At 39.6% G+C, this 25,601-nt stretch overlaps 1 protein-coding gene and 1 long non-coding RNA gene across 3 annotated transcripts in view; one reads left to right on the top strand and one right to left on the bottom strand.

Annotated features, from left to right (window-relative positions):
* The window catches only part of LOC134660882 (adenylate cyclase type 6-like), a 284,528-nt gene that overhangs the window by 132,511 nt on the left and 126,416 nt on the right, over nucleotides 1-25,601 (bottom strand). The window contains exon 4 of the mRNA XM_063516728.1: nucleotides 10,203-10,290. Coding sequence (XP_063372798.1) covers nucleotides 10,203-10,290 — 88 coding nt within the window. The remainder of the gene's footprint in view (nucleotides 1-10,202; nucleotides 10,291-25,601) is intronic.
* LOC134660963 (uncharacterized) overlaps nucleotides 1-25,601 on the top strand; it is a 230,232-nt gene that overhangs the window by 146,011 nt on the left and 58,620 nt on the right. The gene's annotated exons all lie outside the window — the stretch shown is intronic.

Below are 25,601 nucleotides of genomic sequence, written 5' to 3'. Positions count from 1 at the left end.
CAATTGCAGAAAAACAAAAGACTATCTCGGTTCGAATTATACTTTTTTTTAATGTCAATGAATAAACCTTAGCGGCCAGTAACGAAAGAAATTTTAGAAGAGGTCGTAAGATATCAATACCGAGAATATTTTGAACGCCCCTCGTAGGTCAACGTATTTTGAGTATATACCTAAAGGGGCCCACAGATTACCAGTTCGCCGGACGATATCAGCCTGTCAGTTAAACGCAAAGGTGACAGTTCTGATTAACTGACAGGCTGATATCCAGCGAACTGGTAATCTGTGGGCCCGTTAGAAGTAGATAGTCACAAAATCATTGACGTATATCTCAGGACTGGCCTTACGGACAGTAAGAATGGGGCCAGTACAGCGGTGTGACATCACTACAATGCGATTGGTTGATGAGTTCGCATCACGCGCGCGATTGGTCGCAACTAGTTGCGTTTGCACGATTGGCTGGAATTCGTGACTAGTATAATTTTTAGTACCCGTAAGGCCCGTCCTGAGATATATGTCAACGCACAAAATAGTTTGAGAGCCGCTGCTCCAAAGAAAACGGTCTGAATATGCCTATTGTAGTTTACCTTCGAATAAGTATATTAATATTTCGCGGAGAGCTTTTCGGCCCGTCAGTACTTGAATATTTGATGTTTTCGTTCAAGTTATCTATTATGTAATGGAATGGAACTTATGGAACTCCATTTTATATTTAGTCAAATATTATTTTCTACGAATTTCCTGTAAGTATATTTTAACATGATGAAAACTGAAATGAATTGTTATTTGTTATTATTATCTCTCTATAATTAAGTTTAGTTAAGTGTCATTTTGTGGGATTTTGAGTTATAAAAACGTCCCGCTTGGCGCGCTGTTCAAAATTCAAAATCATAAACAAAAATAGACATAACGCAAACGTGAACGCACGTCACGCTATCGAATGAAATTTACATTAGGAGGTCGGATTGAAAACCTGCAATAATATGTTACTCTTCGAAGGCCGGAAAAATATTACACACGTTCTTATGGCTCTACAAATAAGATGTCGTCGTGTCAGATTGTTGCGGCCTTCATTGTGGAACATATTATTGCAGGTGACTGTACCAACGCTTTAAAAATATCAAAACCTTAACGAATTATTAAGACAAAATCTGCATTGATAATGTCTGGATAACACGAAATGTGAAAGTCCATCAGGTAATTCCATTGGCCTAAGATGTTTTGAATGGAAATTCCAATGAAAAGTTTGTAAATAAATCCTGTATTTCGTTAAGCTCTCTGATGTATCGACTGTTTCGTCTCAGGCTTTTAGGGATTTTAGGGTACCGTGGGATAAAACATTGTTTATACCTCTCACCTATTAGGGCGGTTTCGCACTACGTCCGATCCGAATCCGATCCGAACCCGTGAAAATATGGTCCGTTGTAGCCGTAGAACTATTTCTATGGTAATTTACGCACTACATCCGATATCCGTTATCCGATTTCTTTCCGTCATTCTAGAATCTCCATTCCGGAGATGATTTTTGACGGACCGAAGTAGCCTTAGTATTATTTGTATGAACGTTCGCGCACTGCGTCCGAGTTAAAGCCGACCTGCGTACGAGCAGAGGGTTAGCGGGGCGGGCGGGGTATGCGGCTGGGTGACGTGAAGCGGCAGGGAGCCACTAATATACAACCAAATGTGACTAGTGCGTAAGCGAATATCCGAATTCGGTCCGAGTTAGAGCCATATTTTCACGGGTTCGGATAGGACTAGTGCGTAAGCGAATACCTATCCGAATTCGGTCCGAGTTTTCTAGATCCATACTTTCACGTGTTCGGATCGGATTCGGATCGGACGTAGTGCGAAACCGCTCTTAGAATGATGGTTCATGACCATGACATTCATAATTATATGGAGATGTGTCACGTAAAATATTAGTAGACATTTTTTTGGAAGTTTAGCATGTTAATCTTATACTTACCTTTAAACGAGCAATTCTTGTTTATTTATTTATTTTTTATATAAAATTGCAACTGTCTAGTTGTCACGGTTCATAAGATACAGCCTGATGACGTACAGGTAGACAGACGGACAGTGCATGGACTCTTAGTAATAGGGTCCCGTTTTTACCCTTTGGGTACGGAATCCTAAAAAAATAGAAGATAAGGGAGGTTTTCGTATCAAATTCGGTTTTATCTTGTTCAGCTTTATGGTAACGAGTATATAGATTTATTATAGATAATAAAATCTGGACACCTAAAAGTGAAGTTAAAATACAATTTACGTTGCCGCGTTTTCGTTTATGCTGAACCCCTGAGCCCGTACCATGAGTCACTGACAGTGTCAAAACTGACATTATACGTCAGTTTTGACAGTGTCAGTGACTCATGGTACGGGCTTAGTGTAAATTTCATTCGATAGCGTGACGAGAATTCACGTTTTCGTTTTGTCTAGTTTTGTATGGGATAGTTCTAGACTAGATAACGATACGATGTGTAATAGATACGTTATTACGTTGTAGTTTAGATTTCAACTAGTTCTCTTTTGCAGCTGAGCACCAGCTCAATTCGGGCAACAAATGTCACTTTTACGCTAAAATATCGTAATAATCTCTTGTGGAAATCGTTCAAAAGTATCTCCAGAATCGCGGAAATGTCAAATTTGACAGGCTAGATCTTAAACATATCGTTGTCGTATCTTGGTGATGTCTAATAGGCAGATAACAGATGTCTAGTTCAAAATCCGAATCGGGCCCTTAATCGTAACAGACGCGTTTTGTTAGAGAATTAATCTTCTGTACCTAGTACTATTATTTATTCTGTGATAGTGTATAATTAATTAATTGGCTCTTCGAGACCAGGAAGTAATATAATTATTTCCTCGGAATCCTTGACACAATGACTGTTTATTTACCGTGGGACCTTTGTAGTGCTATTAATAGATCGGCGTGATCTAGTCTAATCGTAAATACAAGTACTTATCCGTTCATAAAGTTAAGTATAATGAACTATTAATTTCACGTGAGACGCAAATGTACCCCTAAGCCCGCACCATGAGTCACTGACAGTGTCAAAACTGACATTTACGCTATCGAGAGCGTAATTTACTTTCTATACATCTCGTTTGAACTAATATGCGAGATGGTAGCCGTACTATACGCCGTCGAGAACGTAATTTACTTTCTATACATCTCGCAAATGTCAGTTTTGACACTGTCAGTGACTCATGGTGCGGGCTCTAGTGTAAATTTCATTCGATAGCGTGACGTGACGTACGCGTTTGCGTTAAGTGTCATTCATTTTGTATTGGGATTGTGACTTTCCAAAACGTCCCGCTTGGCGCGCTGTTCAAAATACCATACAAACATAACGCTAACAAGAACGCTCGTCACTAGGGCATGCTCCCGGGAATTCCCGGTTCTTAATTTCCCGGGAATTTCCGGGAATTTTGTAGTGTCAAAAGAACCGGTACTGAAGACCCGGAACCGGTACTTCCCGGTTCTCCCGGACCCGTGTTTAAATTACCTTTATATTGCTATTTTGTAGTAAGTAGTCATAATATATATGGCGTTATTCATAAACGGCTACTAACTTAATCAGTTGATGATCGTCGTTATGCCATAGAGAGGGACAAACGACGATCATCAGCTGATTAACTTAGCAGACGTTTATGAATAACGCCGATAGTATTTTAGCTAGGTGCATTAGTAGCATTTAAATATGTTGGTTTGAAACGGAGGACACAAATAACCCGACGCGGATGACGGTCAATTGTAAAAAATAGCTATGTCGGCGAAGTCCGAATAATATTTCGTATAGTCAGACCAAGCTAAGTTGGTAGCGATTTTGATAGCACAGACTGTGCAAGTGTTATTTTAAACGTCAAATTCTATAAATTTTGGCGTTTACTTTAGCAGCGACATAAGCGGTTGCTGAAGTAATAGCGGCTCGGCCACGATATTGAGCAACTTGCGACGGCGGCAACGATAACCATAGGTTGGAGTGAGACACGGCAATTGGACCTTTCGTTCCCACCTTTGGTTGTCGCTGCTGCCGCCGTCGCCAGTCGCTCAATGTCGTGTCCTAACCGTAGGTGTTATACCGCCAATGAGAGTAAGCTTGCTTAAGCAGCCGACAGAAAGGTTGGGAGAGCTAGACCGCACCAATCACATGGATACTAAGACCGGCATAATTAATCGGGACGGTAGCTTGGGTCCAACTGGAGGATGTGAATGTAACGTTCTGGATTTTGTTGAAGTGTCTCTTAAAATTTGGTCAATATTTGTATAGAATGAGGGTAATTTCTAGAGTCGCGGCGGATGATGTTCATAAGTATGGGTAGGAATGGTCAGTCTCAAAATGTAGTCATGGGTTAAATTAGTATTATAGTGATTTCATTTATGGCATTCAATAATACTTATGAAATTGTAATTATTTATATAGAATTTATTAATTCATAAGGATATTAATAGACTTAAAAAACGAATTTCTTAAAAATTATTATATAATATCCTAAGAACCGGGAAGAACCGGGAATCCCGGTACCGGCCGTGCCCAGAACCGGGAATTGAAATTCTCGGTACCGGAACCGGTACTGCATGCCCTACTCGTCACGCTATTGAATTAAATTTACACTAGGGGTCCCGAAGAAAAATTTTAACAGTAGGTACTCGACATAATTGTAGGAACCGTATAGTCATAATAGATCAGATAGTAGTTAGTATGATGCAACACGTATTAATTTAAACCCATTGTATTGATTTACGAACCGCATCGCCTACGTGTAATAACACGTTTTACGAGCAAGTGTGATGAAAAATATCACTTCGATTTCCCAGTACTGTAATCGCGCCATTACCACTCCCTGGAATGCTACTTATTCCTCCCGCGCCCATAATTTGTCGACGAACACATTTTAAGGCGCCAAAACTCCATTTTTCTCCAGTCGCTCTTTGCCCAATTAGCAATTCAAATATTTCTTTATTTCCCTTTCGAGACCCGAGATCGACACTCAGAACTTAGCAAACTTCACAGCTTTAACCAAAAACCAACCTTAATACGTTTGCTTTTGAGTTTAAAATGTAAATGTAAATCTAAGAGTGGCTGCTGGATATTCAAATGAAGCTAACGGGCTAATTCGAATTTTAGCTATTAGATCTGTTTCCGATATGATACTGATGTCTGTGTCAAAAGTGACATTTCTTCAACCATAGGGAACTAAAGGGGAAAACACAACTTTTTCTCTTTCAGATCGATTATTTCCAAAAATATTAAGTTGGTGAAAAAATGGTCCTTGAAGACCCTTATTCGCCGTCGTACGCCTTATACGTCGCATATTTTTATTTAATACTGACATATCAGTATCATATAGGAAACTGAACCCCTAGTGTACATTTCATTCGATAGCGTGACCTGTTGAACAGCGCGCCAAGCGGGACGTTTTGGAAACTCAATATCCCATACAAAATGACACTTAACGCAAACGCGTGCGTCACATCACGCTAGCGAATCAAATTTACACTAGGGGTTTGCCAGGGGTACATATCGAATAACTAAATTTCGAATTGTCCCGTACACCGCTTAGGGATTTTATGTTTAATTTCATACGCGCAAGGTTCATGTTAAATGTATGTATAAAATAGGATCCTTTTGTATGTGAATTGAATTTTAATGTGTGTAATTACAATAATTGGTAGCTTTTTCCTCTTTAATCCAGAGGTGCTGGCTTTTGAGCTTTATATTTTTTGTTTTGGGATGTTGAAGCTTTTTGCTGACTGATATAATTCATTTGGAAATGGATTTCTGTTTTTAACATTGTAAGAAAAGGCCACTTTTATCTTCTGTATACATTTGTCACATTTCAGACATTCTTCCGCCATATTGTCATTTTTGACAGGTTGTTAGGCATCGAAGGGATTCAGCCACGATTGAAAATTGTGTAGAAATATTTTAAACCGCTATTAAATGAATTCAATAGGGAGTTTTACTGCAATGTTTTGCCGCCAGAGTGCAGCACTAGCGACTTAAGTACCTATACCATAGATAGAGTAACTTACACATACTGTACCTTACACTGTTAGTGTTTATTGACAAGTTTTCACAGACAATCAAATATGACATTGATACATCAAGGCGGTTTGTTTACAAAGGGCCTACCCGGAAACGCGAAATCGAAACTCAGCTATCTGCCTCTTTATCGCTTGAATATGCAAGAGTGATAGACAGGTTAGATAACAAAATATCGACTCTCTCGTTTGTGGTAGACCCTTAGATTGTGACTTATTGTGGGAGTGGCGCCCCCTACGCAGAGTTTCGCGTAATATTCCCTATTAAATTTAGTGATTGGATACCGCTAAACAACAGAACTGCACTCTATTATTTATGGCAAGACGTTAGATTCTCTAATAAGTACAACCTATTACCACCAGCGCTCTCTTCAGCAGTCTATAAGTTTTCTTAGTGGCTGTAAATTATTATGGTCCTTCGAGCCGGATTTGAGGTTCTTTTTGACGTGATAACGTCTTATAAATCGATGAACACCGGTAGCACGAAAGAGTGTCACGTTGCGGACAGATCTCCATGGTAACGTTGTAGACAGATCTCCAGGGTAACGTATAAAAGTATGCAATTTTTCATCAATGTTTTCTTATGACGTTATCACGCAAAATTATCGTCCGTTAACCGACTTTACAGACGACCATATTTTTTTATGATATATAAGGAAAACTAGCTGACGAATCACCTGATGGTAATCGATTATCGTCGTCCATGGACACCCGCAACACCAGAGGGGTTTTAATTGCGTTGCCGGCCTTTAAGATGGGTTTACGCTGTTATTCTTAGTGACTGTGCTGTGTTGCGGTCGTGGGGCAACTGTTTTAACAGCAAACATCAAGTTTGATTGGTTAGCGCTAAACAACACGTGTTCTCTATTATTTACGACAAGATGTCGACAAGTAGCCTTACCCCATCTGCCGGCTGTACACACTCGGCGAGAGCACAACATGTACACACTCGTTAAATTATTTGAATAATGATGATAATGTGCATTTGTTATGTTTACCTCCAATTTGTTTGACAATGAGTGTGTATACATGCTTTGCCTCGCTGCTGTCGCGAGAGCAGCGAGACCCTTTGACTCGGCCCTAAAAAACCGACCGCAATCGGGGAACGGCGAGACGAGACAAGGAAGACCGAGACAAGACAAGAGCAGTCTGAACACACTCGCTCTCGGCCTGTCTCGGGGTGTCTCGAGAAGTGTTTAAGTACAGCCGGCATGAAATAAAGTGGAATTTAAAGTTCCAAATTCTAAACTGTAAAATGACTGAAGATGATAAAATATATAAGCGAGTTCAAATGCGAATGTAAATCCGGTTCTACGGACCAAATGTACAAACACTGAGTACTATAAATATATTGTGCGCATTGTATATTAGAAGGTACTGTCGGCTGTACACACTCGTCGAGAGCCTCTCGCCGAGAGTCTCGGCGCCGCTCCGATCCAATCGGAGAAGCGCGAGACGAGAAAGGAACAGCGAGACGAGAAGGGAGCAGCGTGTACCCACTCGTTCTCGGCCTGTCTCTCGAAGAGTGTGTACAACCGTACAGCCCGCAAGTGGCTGCGCTGTGTTTAGGGTTGCCAGATCGAAAGGCGGTATTATATTATGATTTTGGGACTTAGCACAGGGCGGACACGCCATATATCAAAAATGATTTGCGTTTATATGTGTGCGCGGCACGTCTGTACACGCGTCATTGAGTTTCTGACGGAATCCTGACATGCTCTCAGTAGAGCGACTTACGCACACATTCATGACGCGGCCTGTCGCGGGCGACGTAGGTAATCCGAATCGGGGCGGGGCGGCGGTGCGTGCCCGTTCTGTATGATAATACTATTACTTATTCTGTGACTTAAGTCGGAAAAAAAAACACTCAAATTAAAGTAATTGTAAAAACAACAATATTTTACATTACATTATTGGCACTACGTCAGCTGCTCTACCCAAACTCGACCACCGTTCGGAACTTGAAAATATTGTTTTATAACGTGAAGCTGTTTTTCGGGACAATTTTCACTTTGTCGGGAATCGGGAACAAATGCTAAAAATCGGGAGAATCCCGCCAAATCCCGACCATCTGGCAACCCTAGCTGTGTTGCTCTGCGGCGGTGGGGCAACTGTTTTAACAAAGCAAACATCAAGTTTGATTGGTAGCGCTAAACAACTCGCGCTCTATTATTTACGCACCGCGATTGGTTGCAGCTCGTTTGCCGTGTGGCATTTTCATTAAAGCCGCTGTTTGAACTTGGGAGAAAATTCCCGCGGAGATTTGTTTAGGAACTTGGCTTTCGCTTTCCTGTACGGCTACCATCAGTTTAGCACTGACATAAACGCCGTCGAGAACGTTAGTGACTCATGGTACGGGCTCTGGTTCCATTTTATTGGCCAATTTTCATTTTGCTGTCGAATTTTTTTGTTGTCAGATTCTGATAAATTTAGAGCTTATTATTCTAGGCGGAATAATCAAGAAATACCAAATGGGTACATAAAAATGTACGTAATTTTCCGTTGCGTTACGAAAATTCCATACGGTTTTGTAACTCAGGGGAAGGTTTTGTAGGACATCCGGTGTTGTTGCGACGATATGGCACAGAATAAATTCCATACGTTTTTGTAACTCAGGAGAAGGTTTGGTAGGTAGGATACCTATACGGTGAAATTGCGACGATATGGACAGAATAAATTCTATACGTTTTTGTAACTCTGGGGAAGATTTAAACGAGATAACGGGGTTGGGTAATAATAAAAATGTATAGTTATCTTAGCCGTCAAACAGTAAATGCACCATTCATGTAAACCTTAAGTGAATTATGTAGGTAATTATATTGTTATAAATGCACAGGTATCAGCTGATACGTGCACATCAATGTCCATTTGTGTTTTCTCATTTATAAAATGTTCGTCGAGTCTGTTTTCAAAAGACTTTACTGAGTGTGCAGTACCCTTAGTGGGCTTATAGTGTAAGGCCTGAGTGGACGCTCGAGTTGGGCATGCAGCGGGGCGGGGCGTGCGGCGTGCATGTTAAACAAATGCAAACGTATAGGAGCGGCCTTAGTGCACGCTGCTCACATCACGCGTGAGCCCGATGCCACGCTGCACGCCCCGCCGAACACTCCGCTCCGAGCGTCCACTCAGGCCTTACACTTAGTGTAAATTTCATTCGATAGCGTGACGTGACGTACGCGTTTGCGTTGTGTCATTTTGTATGAGATTTTCAGTTTCCAAAACGTCCCGCCGGGCGCACTGTTCATAGTCCCATACAAAATGAGACTTAGGTAACGCGTACGTCACGTCGCGCTATTGAATGAGATTTACACTAGGGGTTCTGATAACGGATTTGGGTAAACTGTTCCACAATTTCACCAGTTGGACATGAAGTGTCGTTTTGGGTTGCTACTACTCTGCGTCCGTGTCTTTCAGATAGGTATGTATTATATTCCGAGTAAAAATATTAGTTAAAGCGGGTACCGTAAAACGGGGTGAGTAGGTTTCGCGGGGAGAGGTGGGTTATGAATGGGGAGAGAAGGTTTGAGAGGGGGCTGAGAAGGGATTTTAAGGCTACTGCTACAAAAATGTATTCCAATTTAAAATGGAGCTATAGTAATACGCATAATAAAAAAAAATCGATCCAATAATCTTCCAAAATCACCTTTGTTTGAAAACCCCTCTCACCCCAAATAAGAGGCACTATGGGGTGAGGTGGGTTTTCCTCTTTATCGTCAAAGTTATGAAATGGAACTACCCAAAATAAAATAAAACTAAAATACAAACGTCCGGAACACTTATTATATATGTCGGCGGCCGATAGTAAGATCAGGCATATCGTGAAATTCCTAGGCATATCGTGAAACGTGAAAATCGTTGACCCATTCCCTGAGTCGACGGAGCCCCGCTACGCGGGGCTCCTATTTCTGAGCAGTTTGCCCTTCGGGCATCTAAAGCAACCTAACGAACCTATCCTACCTACATATTTGTTTAATGTCACTATCGTCAAAACATTACACAGGAACATTACGATCTGCCTGATCTTACGATCGACCGCCGACATATACAACATTCAGTTTTCATATGTAAAAATAAAATGTTATCGAGGTTTGAATTCAGTTTTGACCCTACTCACCCCATTTTACGGTACATTGTAATGTAATATGTGAACACTCACCATCTCCGAGTAGCGGTGTGGCGTCGGCGTCCGGCCGGCCCGCCGGACACAGCGGCAGGGCTGGCGAGGCGCCGTTTTCCGATTCCACCTGAAAAAAAAAAAAAAAACCATTCATTGTCACATACGATGCTAGTTACAAAATATATAAAAATAAAATCAACAACTGGCATGCGTGACAAAAGGAACGAAATGACAAAAATAATGTTAAAATATTTTTTATAACCTTTGATACGATTTCTATACCTGTGTGGCTACCATCAGTTTGGCACTGACATAAACGCCATCGAGAACGTAATTTACTTTCTATGCATCTCGCTCGTACTCGCATATTAGTGCGAGCGAGATGTATAGAAAGTAAATTACGTTTACGGTAGCGTATATGTCAGTTTTGCTGTCAGTGACTCATGGTACGGGCTCTAATACATATTAACGCAGAGAGTAAAAAAGGGACTACGTTTGTATAGAGAAGCTGTCACGTAACCCTTTTCTCATAACCGCACTTTTTTTCGTTCCTATCTTTCCTATGCCTGCCTTTCAACTCTTACTACGATTATAATTTTAAGGTACATCAAATATTTAAGCTACGTGTTGTCTAAGTAACGAAACTACGTATATTTATATAAATTGTGATCCACTCCATCAGATTGAACTGCGGTTTTTTGCGTTCCTATCTTACCTATGCCTGCCTTTCAACTCTTACTACGCTTATAATTTTAAGGTACATCAAATATTTAAGCTACGTGTTGTTTAAGTAACGAAACTACGTATATTTATATAAATAATCCACTCCATCAGATTGAAGTGCGGCTACCATGTTTAACATTTCAAAGTTCCGGTATACATTATACCAGAGATATAAATCTGACCGAGCGGCCCGACGTAAATCAATGACACCCATCGATGTACCGGGAGATACAGCCCTCACAGTGAAACTTACTTAAACTATTTCCAAGGCTCGGAAAAACGCCCGTAATTTTGAAAACATAGCCATCATTTTGGAGCCATTTATGAGTCGATAATGTTCGTTCACAGTCTACGGACTTCATATATTCAATCGTTGACATTGGTAGAAGGAATTCTCTGTTGTACTCGTGTCTCGTATCAAGTACCCCTATACGGCTACCATTAGTTTGGCACTGACATAAAAGCCGTCGAGAACGTAATTTACTTTCTATACATCTCGCTCGTACTCGCATATTAATGCAAACGAGATGTATAGGAAGTAAATTACGTTCTCGATAACGTAAATGCCAGTTTTGACATTGTCAGTGACTCATGGTACGGGCTCTAGTGTAAATTTCATTAGATAGCGTGACGTGACGTAGGCGTGCGTTAAGTTAAGGGGCCCACTGATTACCAGTCCGCCGGACGGTATCGGCCTGTCAGTTGTTCGGAACTGTCAACTTTTTGTTCTAACTGACAGGCCGATATCGTCCGGCGGACTGTTAATCAGTGGGCTCCTTAAAGTGTCATTTTGTATGGGATTTTGAGTTTCCAAGACGTCCCGCTTCGCGCGCTGTTAAATAAAACCGGCCAAGAGGTTTCCGCACCATCAACAAAAAAGCGGCCAAGTGCGAGTCGGACTCGCCCATGAAGGGTTCCGTATTTAGGCGATTTATGACGTATAAAAAAAACTACTTACTAGATCTCGTTCAAACCAATTTTCGGTGGAAGTTTACATGGTAATGTACATCATATATTTTTTTTAGTTTTATCATTCTCTTATTTTAGAAGTTACAGGGGGGGGACACACATTTTACCACTTTGGAAGTGTCTCTCGCGCAAACTATTCAGTTTAGAAAAAAATGATATTAGAAACCTCAATATCATTTTTGAAGACCTATCCATAGATACCCCACACGTATGGGTTTGATGAAAAAAAAAATTTTGAGTTTCAGTTCGAAGTATGGGGAACCCCAAAAGTTTATTGTTTTTTTTCTATTTTTGTGTGAAAATCTTAATGCGGTTCACATAATACATCTACTTACCAAGTTTCAACAGTATAGTTCTTATAGTTTCGGAGAAAAGTGGCTGTGACATACGGACGGACAGACAGACGGACAGACGGACAGACGGACAGACGGACAGACAGACAGACAGACAGACATGACGAATCTATAAGGGTTCCGTTTTTTGCCATTTGGCTACGGAACCCTAAAAATAAAGCAAAACAAGTAAAAAAACGGTCACCCATCCAAGTAGGTAGGTACTGACCCCGCCGGACGTTGCTTAACTTCGGTCAAAAATCACGTTTGTTGTATGGGAGCCCCACTTAAATCTTTATTTTATTCTGTTTTTAGTGTTTGTTGTTATAGCGGCAACAGAAATACATCATCTGTGAAAATATCAACTGTCTAGCTATCACGGTTCGTGAGATACAGCCTGGTGACAGACAGACGGACGGACGGACGGACGGACGGACAGACGGACGGACAGACGGACGGACAGACGGACGGACAGACGGACAGACGGACGGACAGACGGACAGACGGACGGACAGCGGAGTCTTAGTAATAGGGTCCCGTTTTTACCCTTTGGGTACGGAACCCTAAAAATAGACATAACGCAACGCGTTCGTCGTCACGCTATCGAATGAAATTTACACTAGGGGTTCTGGGTTATGTTTTAGATATGACGGGCGTTTTTCCTTAAATTCATTTCCTTCGCGTTGTCAGTCACTATTTAAAAAATAAGAGGGTATTGAAGTAATAAACTAAGGACTTTATTTAAAAAAAATTGAATAAAAATGGTTTTATACCGTATTTTTATTACTTAAATCTTACATTTCTTAATATACTAATTGGCAAGTAGACCTCCAGACGTCCGTAATGAGAAAACTAGAAAGAAAACGGAAAATAATAATTTCCATTTCAAGGCTTGTAGATTTATAGCTTAATTAACTTAAGTAATAAGAAATCACCTTTTATTCGATTGGTGTTAGTCACTGCCGAAACCTGTCTGTGTTTAATTTTAGAAGATTTTCTTTTACTAAACTATATTTTATAAGGCTGCTTAGCTTCCTAATTCTAAAAGTTTTCAATGTAAAAACTTCATTTTAAATATGTGGTTTCTGTCCCAGAATTCCTAAATCGGAACAAAAGTGTCTTTAATCTTTGGAATGCTATTATAAAATTTCGGCTATAAATAGCCAAAAGTTCTTGGAATTGAACTTAATGTTGACATACATAAGTTGAATGTAGGGATGCAATGATTATTAATCAGTGCTAAGTCATACGAAAGGTTAGGGTCACATGTAAGTACGTAGCCGGGATGTGGATCTTGAACCCCTGACTCCGTACCATGAGTCACTGACAGTGTCAAAACTGACATATACGCTATCTAGAACGTAACTTACTTTCTATACATCTCGTTCGCACAAACATGCGAGTCGAGCGAGATGTATAGAAAGTAAATTACGTTCTCGATGGCGTTTATGTCAGTGCCAAACTGATGGTAGCCGTACTAATATAAATTTTATTCGATAGCGTGACGAGCGTTCTATTTTTGTATGGGATTTGAAACAGCGCGGCAAGCGGGACGTTTTGAAAACTTAAAATCCCATACAAAATGACACTTAACGCAAACGCGTACGTCACGTCACGCTATCCAATTAAATTTACACTAGAGCCCGTACCAGGAGTCACTGACAGTGTCAAAACTGACATATACGCTATCGAGAATGTAATTTACTTTCTACTAATATGCGAGTACGAGCGAGATGTATAGAAAGTAAACTACGTTCTCGATGGCGTTTATGTCAGTGCAAAACTGATGGTAGCCGTATAGGGGTACTTACCTGAACACATCATAGAGCGCTTATAATATGTATGTAGATAAAGCAGGGTATGTAACTGTAATAATTAGGCATAAAATTAATAAACTTGCAGAGTTTGCATTGTGTAACAGTCACATAAACTACTATAATAAGCCTTACATATCGCCTCAAGTGGTGTGGCTGAGCCCCGACATACAATATAGCCCGTCAATAAGATACCACGGGCTCACCTTTCACGCCCTCCCGAAACTATCAATAGTGTCTCCTTTGTAAGGTAAAAATATACAGTACATTGAATTGAATACAAAGTGTTAAAAAAATATACAGAAACTTTTGTTTACGTAAATATTATATTACTTTTTTTACACAAGCTTTTATGTACGTAAAAATATATTAGAGCCCGTAACATGAGTCACTGACAGTCTCAAAACTGACATTATACGCTATCGAGAACGTAATTTACTTTCTATACATCTCGTTCGCACTAATATGCGGGTACGAGCGAGATGTATAGAAAGTAAATTATGTTTTCGATGACGTTTATGTCAGTGCCAAACTGATGGTAGCCATATAGAGCCCGTAATATGAGTCACTGACAGTATCAAAACTGACACATACGCTATCGAGAACGTAATTTACTTTCTATACATCTCGTTTTCGATGTTTTCCTTTTCGACAAATTACGTTCTCGATGGAGTTTATGTCAGTGCCAAACTGATGGTAGCCGTACAGGATGACTCACGCTAGATCGGGCCGGGGCCGGGCCGGTTCGTTTTCCATGGAAAGCACCACGTGATCACCGATCAGCCGCCATAGAAAATGAAATGTCGGACGCCTCAGCCCGGGCCCGGCCCGTGAGACATCCTTAAGAGGCTTAAGATTGATAGATAAACCAGTTTTTTAGGGTTCCGTACCCAAAGGGTAAAAACGGGACCCTATTACTAAGACTCCGCTGTCCGTTCATCCGTCCGTCCGTCCGTCCGTCCGTCCGTCCGTCCGTCCGTCCGTTCGTCCGTTCGTCCGTCTGTCACCAGGCTGTATCTCACGAACCGTGATAGCTAGACAGTTGAAATTTTCACAGATGATGAATTTCTGTTGCCGCTATAACAACAAATACTAAAAACAGAATAAAATAAAGATTTAAGTGGGGCTCCCATACAACAAACGTGATTTTTGACCGAAGTTAAGCAACGTCGGGCGGGGTCAGTACTTGGATGGGTGACCGTTTTTTTGCTTGTTTTGCTCTATTTTTTGTTGATGGTGCGGAACCCTCCGTGCGCGAGTCCGACTCGCACTTGGCCGGTTTTTTTATTTGCCAAGAAAAAGGTTAAAGTACTGCAATGCTTATATTGCGGCCGCCATAACCCTTCCGTCCATCGATAATGGCCAAGAGATTTAGAGCGAGACGCCAGATTTAATAGGGTTTCGAGCCGTTACTCTCTTCCCCATCGATTGGCGAGTGCGAGCGAAGGTCTACCGTTTAACTGAGCCGATAGGTAAGAAGTTAGATTTAGAGCGAGACGCAAGATTAAATAGGGGTCCGAGCCGTAACTCTCTTCCCCATCGGTTAACGAACGCGAGCGAAGGTCTACCGTTTAACAGAGCCGATAGGTAAGAAGTATGGTCACAGCTACGAACTGATTGAATAAGATTGCCTGAGTGCTAGGCTACAAAAAAGATACTTTTTCATAAATGAGTCTGGCGGTCTAGCATAAGTTGCGTTCTCGCGCGCTAGTCCATACTTGAAATCGCGCTAGATGTACGAAGTCGCGCGCGAGAACGCAACTCATGCTAGCAGGTCTGAAAATGTTTTGCCCTATAAATGAATGACAGTTTTGAATGATTCATGGTTAGTTTCACTAGACTTAATTATACCAACCGGGACATGAACCGTGATTACCTTTTGTATTGTTTTCGAGCTCCCGATATTTCTACGCAGTTACATGCATCTTGTTCACGGGTAACTAACGATAGCGGGTGTGTGTCAAAGTTGTGTAGACCGCGCTCGGTCTACCCTCATTCGTGCGCGTCGGCTGTGTTCGCTTTTAACGTTAACTTTGGTCGCGTTCACAATACAAAATCGATATAACTATAAATAAATGATTTATTTTATTATAGTTTTTGAGTGATCTACTCGTTAGTTTAGTGAACAATAGGAATGTCACAAGTCGTAACTTTATGGTAATGCCACCCTTAACATCTGCTTCGCTCACCCCTGGCTTGTGTCACTTGAGCATCCTGTAATAAACTTTACAAGTGTAAGGATAAACACTATATTGGCCATTTGTAATCGTATTTTGATAAGAAATTCAGGACAGTAAAGTTTATACTTTTTTTACTTTAAGTCACGACTTCCGGTTCGAGCGCCATCTTGATAGTTAGCCTCGCGATTAATTTTTTGTTTTTTGCTCATTAATATTGTTTAAAGTGTGGTATCGATAGTTTATTAATTATTAGTAAACTAATGTGGTAGTGTGCCAGTGGCGGATTTCCCATAAGGCACAGTAGGCTCGAGCCTAGGGCGGCGAGATATTAGGGGCGGCAAATTGTGACAAAAAAATCGCTGATGATAACAAGAAATAACTTAAAATTAGGCCAGGCAACGAATTCTCAAAAAAAGGTATAGAGGGAAATGCTTGGAACACAATTTTTGACTTCGTAACTTTGTTTGAACTAGTTAGGAGATGAACATATCAAAAGTCCCCAGCCGTAGCCCTTGAGCTGGGGGAAGAGGGAGGTGTGAAGGTCCTATTTTTCGGTTTTTCGCTTATATCTCGGAAACTATGCGTTCTAACGACTGATCATTGTACAAAATGAAAGCTGATTAAATTTGCTACAAGTTTTATTTAGTACAGTTTTTCGATATCTTGATATGTGGAGGGCTCCACCGTTGTGCGCGAATCGCGGCGCGAAGCCGCGAACGCGAGTGTGGCGTCGATTTCACAGATTGTTCACGCCTTCGCGCCTTGTTCCCCGTTTTTTGTCGGTTTTTCGGCCAGCGTCAAAGGAGGCGCGAAGGGCGAACTTGCAAGACTCTACGATAAACACTATTTTTGGCTCATCAGTTGCAAGATAAATATTAATTCTATTATATATAGCAGCTATATTTTACGGTTTTAAGTATGATGCCTTAGATAAATGACAGTTAAACTCGATCAGCTGATGCTTTTCAGCCATCTTGGCCCGAACTAAACTGCGAAATTACCGAGAAGTTTGCGAGTGTGGGTCATACGTCAACGTCGCGATATTTTCGCTCGGCGAAGTCGCGCCGCGATTCACGCACAATAGTCTGGAGGGGGCTAGTATAGGGCCCTTCACACTCGCGCGCGAATCGCGGCGCGAAGTCGCGAACGCGAGTGTGGAGTCGATTTCGCAGATCTGCTAGACTGTAAAAATCTTTCGGGTTCCTTTCCTCGTGAGCACCGTGAATATTATTGATGGAAATTTAATGAAAAATTATAGACATTCAAGAGCGGCTATCTCAAAAACTAAACAAGATACCTATCGAAAAACTCGACTGTATAAAACTTGTAGCTAATTTAATCAGCTTTCATTTTGTATAATGATCATGTCACAACGACGCATAGTTTCTAAGATATTATAAGCGAAAAACCGAAAAATGGAACCTTCAAATCAAACCCCCCTACCCCCGCTCAAGGGCTACGGCCGGGGACTTTTGATATTTTCACCTCCTAACGAGTCCAAACAAAGTTACTAAGTTAAAAATGTGTCCCAAGCATTTCCCTTTATACCTTTTAGTTGCCTGACCTAAATGTAGTCAATATGATGGGTGCTGATGCTGAAGGGGCGGCTACAGGGTCTGAGCCTAGGGCGGCAAAGACTGCAAATCCGCCACTGTAGTGTGCAGTGAATGGAGAATTAATCTTGAAACTCGTTTAACCACCATTGTGGGGTCAACGGCCGGTAGTCCCCGTGCTTATTGTAAAGGCCAGCTATCGCTTTACAAAACCTATTAAAATCACCGTGTACTGTCTTGTACTAACCGTACAATTATAGTCGTATTTAAAGCTCCTAATAACTTGATACTGGTCCCACTGGAATGAAGCCATAATTTTAATAGAATGAATGAATACTTTAAGATGTTAATAATGAGCGTTTCTTTTAGTTTTTGCCATTTTTGTATATTATTGTGATCTTTTCTATCACTTTTGTGTTATTTCTACTCAGAATCACAAGCTCTTTCGATCCTAAAGGGATAAAAAAATGTCCCACAGTTTTTCCTATTGTGTTACCATTTCCCCATATACTTTGTACGGCGGTAACGAAAAGGAAAGTTTGAAAAATGTATGGAAATTTTAGGGCAATTTTTCTCCTATAAGGATGAAAAGGGCTCGTGATCCTGACTAGAAATAACACAAAAGTGGCAAAAAAGGTCACAATATATATATATATTATACCTAAGAACTGGTGTAAAAAGTAATGAAATAAATGCATTTGTATTTGTATATGTACAATACATAAAAGTGTCAAAAAAATAAAATAAACGTATTAAGTGACGTTTGGAAGTCAACTGTAGCTGCAGTGTTCCATCCGAACGTCAACTTTAGTGCCATTATTTATATGCCGTTGTTTTATGAATGCAGATATGAGTCAATGGAAGTGAAAATTCACTTTTATGGACCACTTTAGAGATGAGATTGTCAGTGTCATAAACATACCCCGCAACGGAGCTAGCAAAACCGTAGCATATGACAGTTTTGTGTCAGGGTTGGCGATTCTGATGAACCATTTTGCTTTAACTTTGTTGTATGTAAGATTAATAAAATTGATCGAGAACCTTGTTGACCCTCTTCCGATATAACCCGGTTTAATTTACTGTCAAAATAATATAAATTAACAGGTCAATGTCAATATTAGATGCGTTTCAATGTATCTGTTATTTTGTTTATAAAATCACGTTTTTTTACGCATTTCTTTCAAATATTAACATGGAATTTTCACTGCTTGAAAATATTGGTGTGTTTGAAAACAAAGAAAAAATATTTTTTGTACTTTAGTTTATGCGTAGTAGTGATAACCCTGACGTACAACTGCTACAGATTTGCTAGCTCGGTTGCGAGGTATGGTCATAAAGCCCGATGCAGGTGCCATTTTTACTGTCTTTTGACAACTTGTGACAATATTTTGTGTAGGTATCCACTAGGCGCCCAAAGGCCCTTTAAAAGGTATTCTATTCCATTGGAAATTAACACCTTTTCATTATTTTTCGGCTTTGTACGTTCAATTTTATATAGATCTGCTGTTTAGATAAATGTTTTATAGTAGGTCAAACAAAATTGTTGTCAGTAAAATTATATAAGAACTAAAAAACTATACTCATCCTTTTCTTTTGGGTGCTAGGACTAGTGTAAGACAAAGATAGTATGATTCTCTATGTCTATGCTTGAAATGAGACAGTCCACAATGTTTTTTTTCACTTGACATGCGTTGCTTAACACGAAATATGGATGGACTTGTTTCTACTTGTTTGTACTTAATAACCATTTTATTATAATGTGCCTCTCAACCTTCCAGTACTTTTACCTTATTAAAAGTACAATTTCAACTTCCCAACTTATTTAGAAGGTCAAACCATAACTTCCCTTTCAGGGATAATTGAGTATGGAACCGTCGGTTTCCAGTAATTAGAGCAACGCGTGTCGCCTGCAGATACATTAGGGCCCATTATTACGTACGAAACTCAACAAATACTCATTAAGTATCGGGTATAAATACTAGGTAAAATACTTGGTATAAATACTAGGTTATTTTCGATCGTACTAGGTAAAAATACTCGGTATAATACTTGGTATAAATACTAGGTAAATGATGAATGACGATGATTTTTTTCCTAGTCTATCTGAGTGTCCCACTGATGGGAAAAGGCCACTCCCCTTGATTTCCACGACTCCCGATTTGGTGTTACCTCTGGCCAGTTGTTCAGGAAGCTGTCCAGATCATCCCGCCACACAGTGTGTAATTTTGGCTTCGTTGCGGTCATGTGTGGTTTATGTGTTCAATTGATAGCTGTTTCTATTTTAGAGGTTTGACAAAGACACCGAAGGTTTTTTTATAATTATTTTCGGAGTTATTGTGATTTGCGAGAAAAACCCATAGAAACCATAAAAGTGCATTATCTTTTTTCAGGTGCATTATATGCAAATAAATAAAATATGTTCCCATAAAAGAAGTTTGTAGCCATAATTCTGCAAAAAAACTGCATAAAAAACACGGTACATTAAGACACAATTAAGGTTTTTACCAAATAGGAAAAATATTTTTTTTTGGGACAGTGCCTCAATGGTCGCATTTTATTTTTTAATGGATTGAATTTACATATAATAACATAGTTATATATTAAATGCCAGCTCATAAAAATGAAGGGGTGGCGAGATATGAATTTTTAAAATTTTTGTTTAGGGTTGTCACTAAATTTTCTATGCAAATTTAATGATCATGTTCAGTCATATTTATTGATTCTGCTCATAAATAACATCGTTAATTTTGGTTTATTATATTACTTATATCATTAAATCACTCAACTTTTTAAAACCAATAGTACAAAACAAAATCTTCACAATTTTTTTGGTTTGTAATAGGCATTATTATGTTTGACTCTTAAAAAATTGTGCTACGCAAAAGAACCTTGGGTCATATCTTCGATGAAAGACATTGCGTGGTATTACGCTTAAACCCAATATCAATACTCAATGTCCGGAGAAGCGGGGGTGAGGCGTCATGGTGCAAAAATCATTGAATCTTCGCATTGGAATGCTCTCAGAACAAGCCGGTGAATCAAGGAACAAATTTTGGCGTTATGATCGAGAGCACCATCATATACGCAAATTAGACCGTAAAACCACTGTCCTTGACTTGTTTCACCGAGCTTTGGAGTCTTCTGACCCTCTTTTGTCGACTATGTCCATTGGTGATAGACAAAAAATACGAAAACATTCTGCCATTCCAGAGAAAGTTCTGCAACTTTTAAAACCCACAATGGATAACGTACTTATCCATGATGACCCGTCACCGCAAAAATATTCTGCTGATACTTGTAGTGAATTTGAACGGGATACTGAGGATAACGAAGATAACAACATCGTATTATCATCTGAAGAATTGAATTGATTGACGATGATTGATCATTAAGGGACTACCCCACGCCAATGACCTTCGATCTGAATCCCTTAGTTTTCTAATGTTTTTTGTAGCTTATTATATTAACAGCAACGGCTTTAAGCAATATAGTATCCCATATTTACTTCAAAGTTCATTGTCTTCGAGATATTTGGCATCAAAGTTGAACAATTTTAGGCTAAAAAACTGGTTTTCTGGCCATAACTTTTTAAAAGACACGTTTTTCTACGTCAAAGATACATATGTAGATTTCGTACAAGATCCTTCACAGCAAACTAGATACGAAAAAAGTGTTTTTAAACAATGTTTAAAAAAGTCATAAAAAATAAGTATTCATTTCTTTCAAAATCCGGTAGACAAAACCGGAGATAAAAGAATAAAGAACCGACAACCGTTTGTCTTAATTCTATCTGTAGTGCAAAAAAAGGAGATACGATTCAAAACCTGTCAAAAATCGACGAAAACCTCGGGTAGCCCCTTAAGCTAAATTTCATCTAAATCGAGTCAGCCGTTCTTGTGTGATCGAGCAACAAACATCCAAACATACAAGCTTTCACATTTATAATCTTTATAGGATTTATTGTTGTGGTTACTTTTGGACAACCCTATTTCCATAGAAATTTCTAAAATACTTAGAAACGCTATATCTCTCTACCCCTTCTATTGTCGTGTGTAATTTTTTAGGACATAATAAATAACAATATTGTTCATATTTATAATGAAGAATAAAATGCGACCGACACAAGGTTAAATTAAAAATAAATAAAAAGTGAAAATAAGAAAATCTTAAATAATTCTTATAATACTAAGGCTACATTTCCTATTTTTTTTATACGAATAGATAATGCAATGTTACGTTATATAAGATACTAACAAAAATAGAAACAATTATATTTTAGCAGAAAAAAAATTAATAATTTTTCCTTAAGGTCATTGACCTTTCACAAAAAAAAATAATTTCTCCGAAAGTATACAGAAATTTACCATGGGAATTTTTATCAACTGTTTGCCATATCAAGCTCTTTCGAATAAACACATAAACTACACGTGGCCGCAGCCGGGCCAAAATTACACACTGTGCGCCATCTCCGTTTGGGCCTGCCTCCTGTGGGCTAGCTTAGCCACCAAGTGGATGCCGGTAGAGGGACATGGCCGAGGCAGGACCAATGACGATGATACTAGATAAATACTTGTTATTAAATACTAGGTATCGAGTAGTAATACTTTTTGATCGGATGTATTGTTTTGGTTGTAAATTACTTTGGTGGGAAATAACAAGTGCTTAAAATTAAATTAATTAATTAATTTAGCTTTAAATTAAACTTAATTGATAGCGTATATTAATTACTGGTTAATTTGAATAATTACAACTTTTGACCGCCATATTTTTAAGTTCTGATTCGTAATGTACACTTCGAACTGACCCCTAGTGTAAATTTCATTCGACAGCGTGACGAGCGTTCGCCTTTGCGTTATGTCTATTTGTATGCGATTTTGGACAGCGCGCCAAGCGGGACGTTTAGGAAGTTCAAAATCCCATACAAAATTACACTTAACGCAAACGCGTACGTCACGTCCCGCTATCGAATGAAATGTACATATAATAGGATTAAAACTGATCTGATAAATGGACACGGGAGTCGGCGATAGGAAATCACTGGTAAAACAACGCAACCTAACTGTGTTTGGCTTTGTTAGAATTGTCTCGATGATTATTAGTTGTCATTAGTCAACGACACTAAATAGTAACGTAATGTGAGTATTAGTTGTCTGATGAAAGAAAAGAATAATCAGCGATAAAAGCTGTATGTATCTATGAATAATAAAGGTTTCGTCACACAGGCGCGTTTTCCGGGCGGGGCGTGAGCGGAGCGTGAGCGTTTTATATGTAAAAGCGGCGCGCCCCGCTCACGCCCCGCCCGGAAAACGCGCCTGTGTCACGAAGCCTTTAAACTTTTGACAAAACACTTATTTTTCATAAAGTCAACCATTTTTACGATATCAAACGAACGGACATAGCTGTGGTTCATCAATTTCATCATATACATAAAATTGTTTTAAAATATTTTCAATAATGTTAATATCCAGAGAAGAAAATGGGGTACTTTTGTATGGAAAGGCGGTTTCGGGGCGGTCCTCTTTCGTCCTAATTATTAATGATTAATGAGCAGATTTGCTGTACGTGTTAACAAACGATCTACAGAATTATCTTCAAAGGGACTGGTAGACTAAACAATGTGTGTTGTCATGAATTTTGTAGGCGAGAGAATCAGTCTTGTATCATTCACAATGATTGTATTAAATACATGCTTATTATACACATGAACTGTATAAAAAGTAGTCAATACAATAATTTACAGTACATATGGTGTAACTTTACCGCCCTAGTGCGGTAACTATAACAATATGTGCCTATGTCGCAAATTCAAAGAGCCATAAGTACTGTAAAACGTTGTACAATGCACGTGTAAAGGTAATTCGCACTTGTATCAGATTTGCAATTTCAGACCCATTTCGTACCTTGTCACAGTGACAATAGTATGAGGTCCCAAAAGCGACTTTCATATTGATTGTCACTGCGTATGCTATCAAAATCGTTGCAGACTTTTCTTGGTCTAAAGCAGCGTACTGCGTAGGCGAACAACACGCGAACGCAAAGCGAAGCGATGCGGCGCGAGTTGAATCAATCCTTGATAGGTACCTACCCATAGAAGTGCCCTACGTGGGCGATCTCGTTGCGAACGCGAACACCGTGGGCCCGCCGTGCCGCGCCGCACCGCTTCGCTTCGCTTCGCGTACACGAGTTGTTCGCTTACGTAAGACGCAGCCTAACTCTATAGAGGCCCACTTGCACCATTTTACTAACCCGGGGTTAACCGGTTAAACCTAGAGTTACTAAGGTTACCAGTATAATTTGACACTGGGTTAACGGCTTAAACGGTTAACCCCGAGTTAGGGGGATGGTGCAAATGGGCCTAGTTAAAGGTTAAAATGATAAATGTTACCCGCGTTTTCTGCTCAACTTTTCGACTAGACAATTTTAATGTAAACACTTTACACTCTGTCTAACCGAGTGTGAAGAGCTCCACACAAAACAAACAAAATGGACGTTTCATGCACGGTCAGCTAAATTGAACGACAAAACTGGGGAAACTAGCGACCAACTAGCGACCCGAATGGTAATTTAAGATACGTCGATAATTTGCTAAATACAAAATACAATACGGATCGGATAATATATGTCAGTGTCAAAAGTGACGTTTTTGTTCATTTTTTGTTAGAAGAAAATTTCGGCCTTAGATGGTAGGATCCTAATGGATGTGGTATACGTGTGCGTCCGTGAGGGACAAAACATTGGCAATGCGATAATATGATTGGTCGAATTTATTTGTTGCCCACCATAATCCATACTAATTTATGGTGGGGAATTTAAAAAAATGTGAGACTGTGACAAGGACAAACAATAATAGCGCTTTCGCTGCTAGATACTCCTACTGAAAAATCGTACATAAGACTATTTCCCCCACCCAAAAGTTTGAAGAATAAATAGTATGTAGTTTGTCAGAAGGACTGTCTCATTTCAAACATAGATAGAGAGAATCCTGCTATCTTTGTCTTACACTAGTACTAGCACCCAAAGGAAAAGGTTGAGTATAGTTTTCTTTTTGTTCTTATTTACTGACAAATTTGGCTTGACCAACTATAAATATTTTTTATTTGATTTTCATTTCATTTCGATATTGTTAAGGTTTTTATGAAAACCTATGAGTGATATGCGCAATTGCTCAAGTTTATAACTTATCATCCAAAGTTGCATGAAACTCCTCGCAAATAGGGAATATTACGCGAAAGTCTGCGTAGGGGGCGCCACTCCCACAATAAGTGACAATCTAAGGGTCTACCGCAAACGAGAGAGTCGAAATTTTGTTATCTAACCTCTCTAGAGTTAGGCCAAGAAAAGTCTGCAGCGATTTTGATAGCCCACGCAGTGCAAGTGTTATTTACACGTCATAATTTCATAGAAGAATGACGTTTAAAATGACACTTGCACTGCGTGGGCTATTAAAATCGCTGCAGACTTTTCTCGGTCTGACTCTATCACTCTTGCATATTCGAGCGATAAAGAGGTAAATAGCTGAGTTTCGGTTTCGCGTATTTCGGTAGGCCCTTTGTAAACAAACCGCCTTGATGTACCAATTTGATTGTCTGTGAAAACTTGTCAAAAAACAGTTTAAGGTACAGTATGTATAAGTTACTCACTACTGCTGCACTCTGGCGTCAAAACATTGCAGTAATATCAAAGAGTAGTATAATATATATGAGTAATATTCCCTATTTCACGGTGCCTAGCTTTGCTTTTCCGCGTGTATAATGTTACCAGCGGAGACTGCTTAACTTTGCCCACTACACTATTTTAATGATGTAAACACTTGCCTAACCGAGTGTTAACAGAATACAAAACGAACAAAATGGGCGTTACATGCACG

This window comes from Cydia amplana, chromosome Z (assembly GCF_948474715.1).
Source record: "Cydia amplana chromosome Z, ilCydAmpl1.1, whole genome shotgun sequence".
Lineage (NCBI taxonomy): Eukaryota > Metazoa > Arthropoda > Insecta > Lepidoptera > Tortricidae > Cydia > Cydia amplana.
This window is presented reverse-complemented; position numbering and strand designations above follow the sequence as displayed.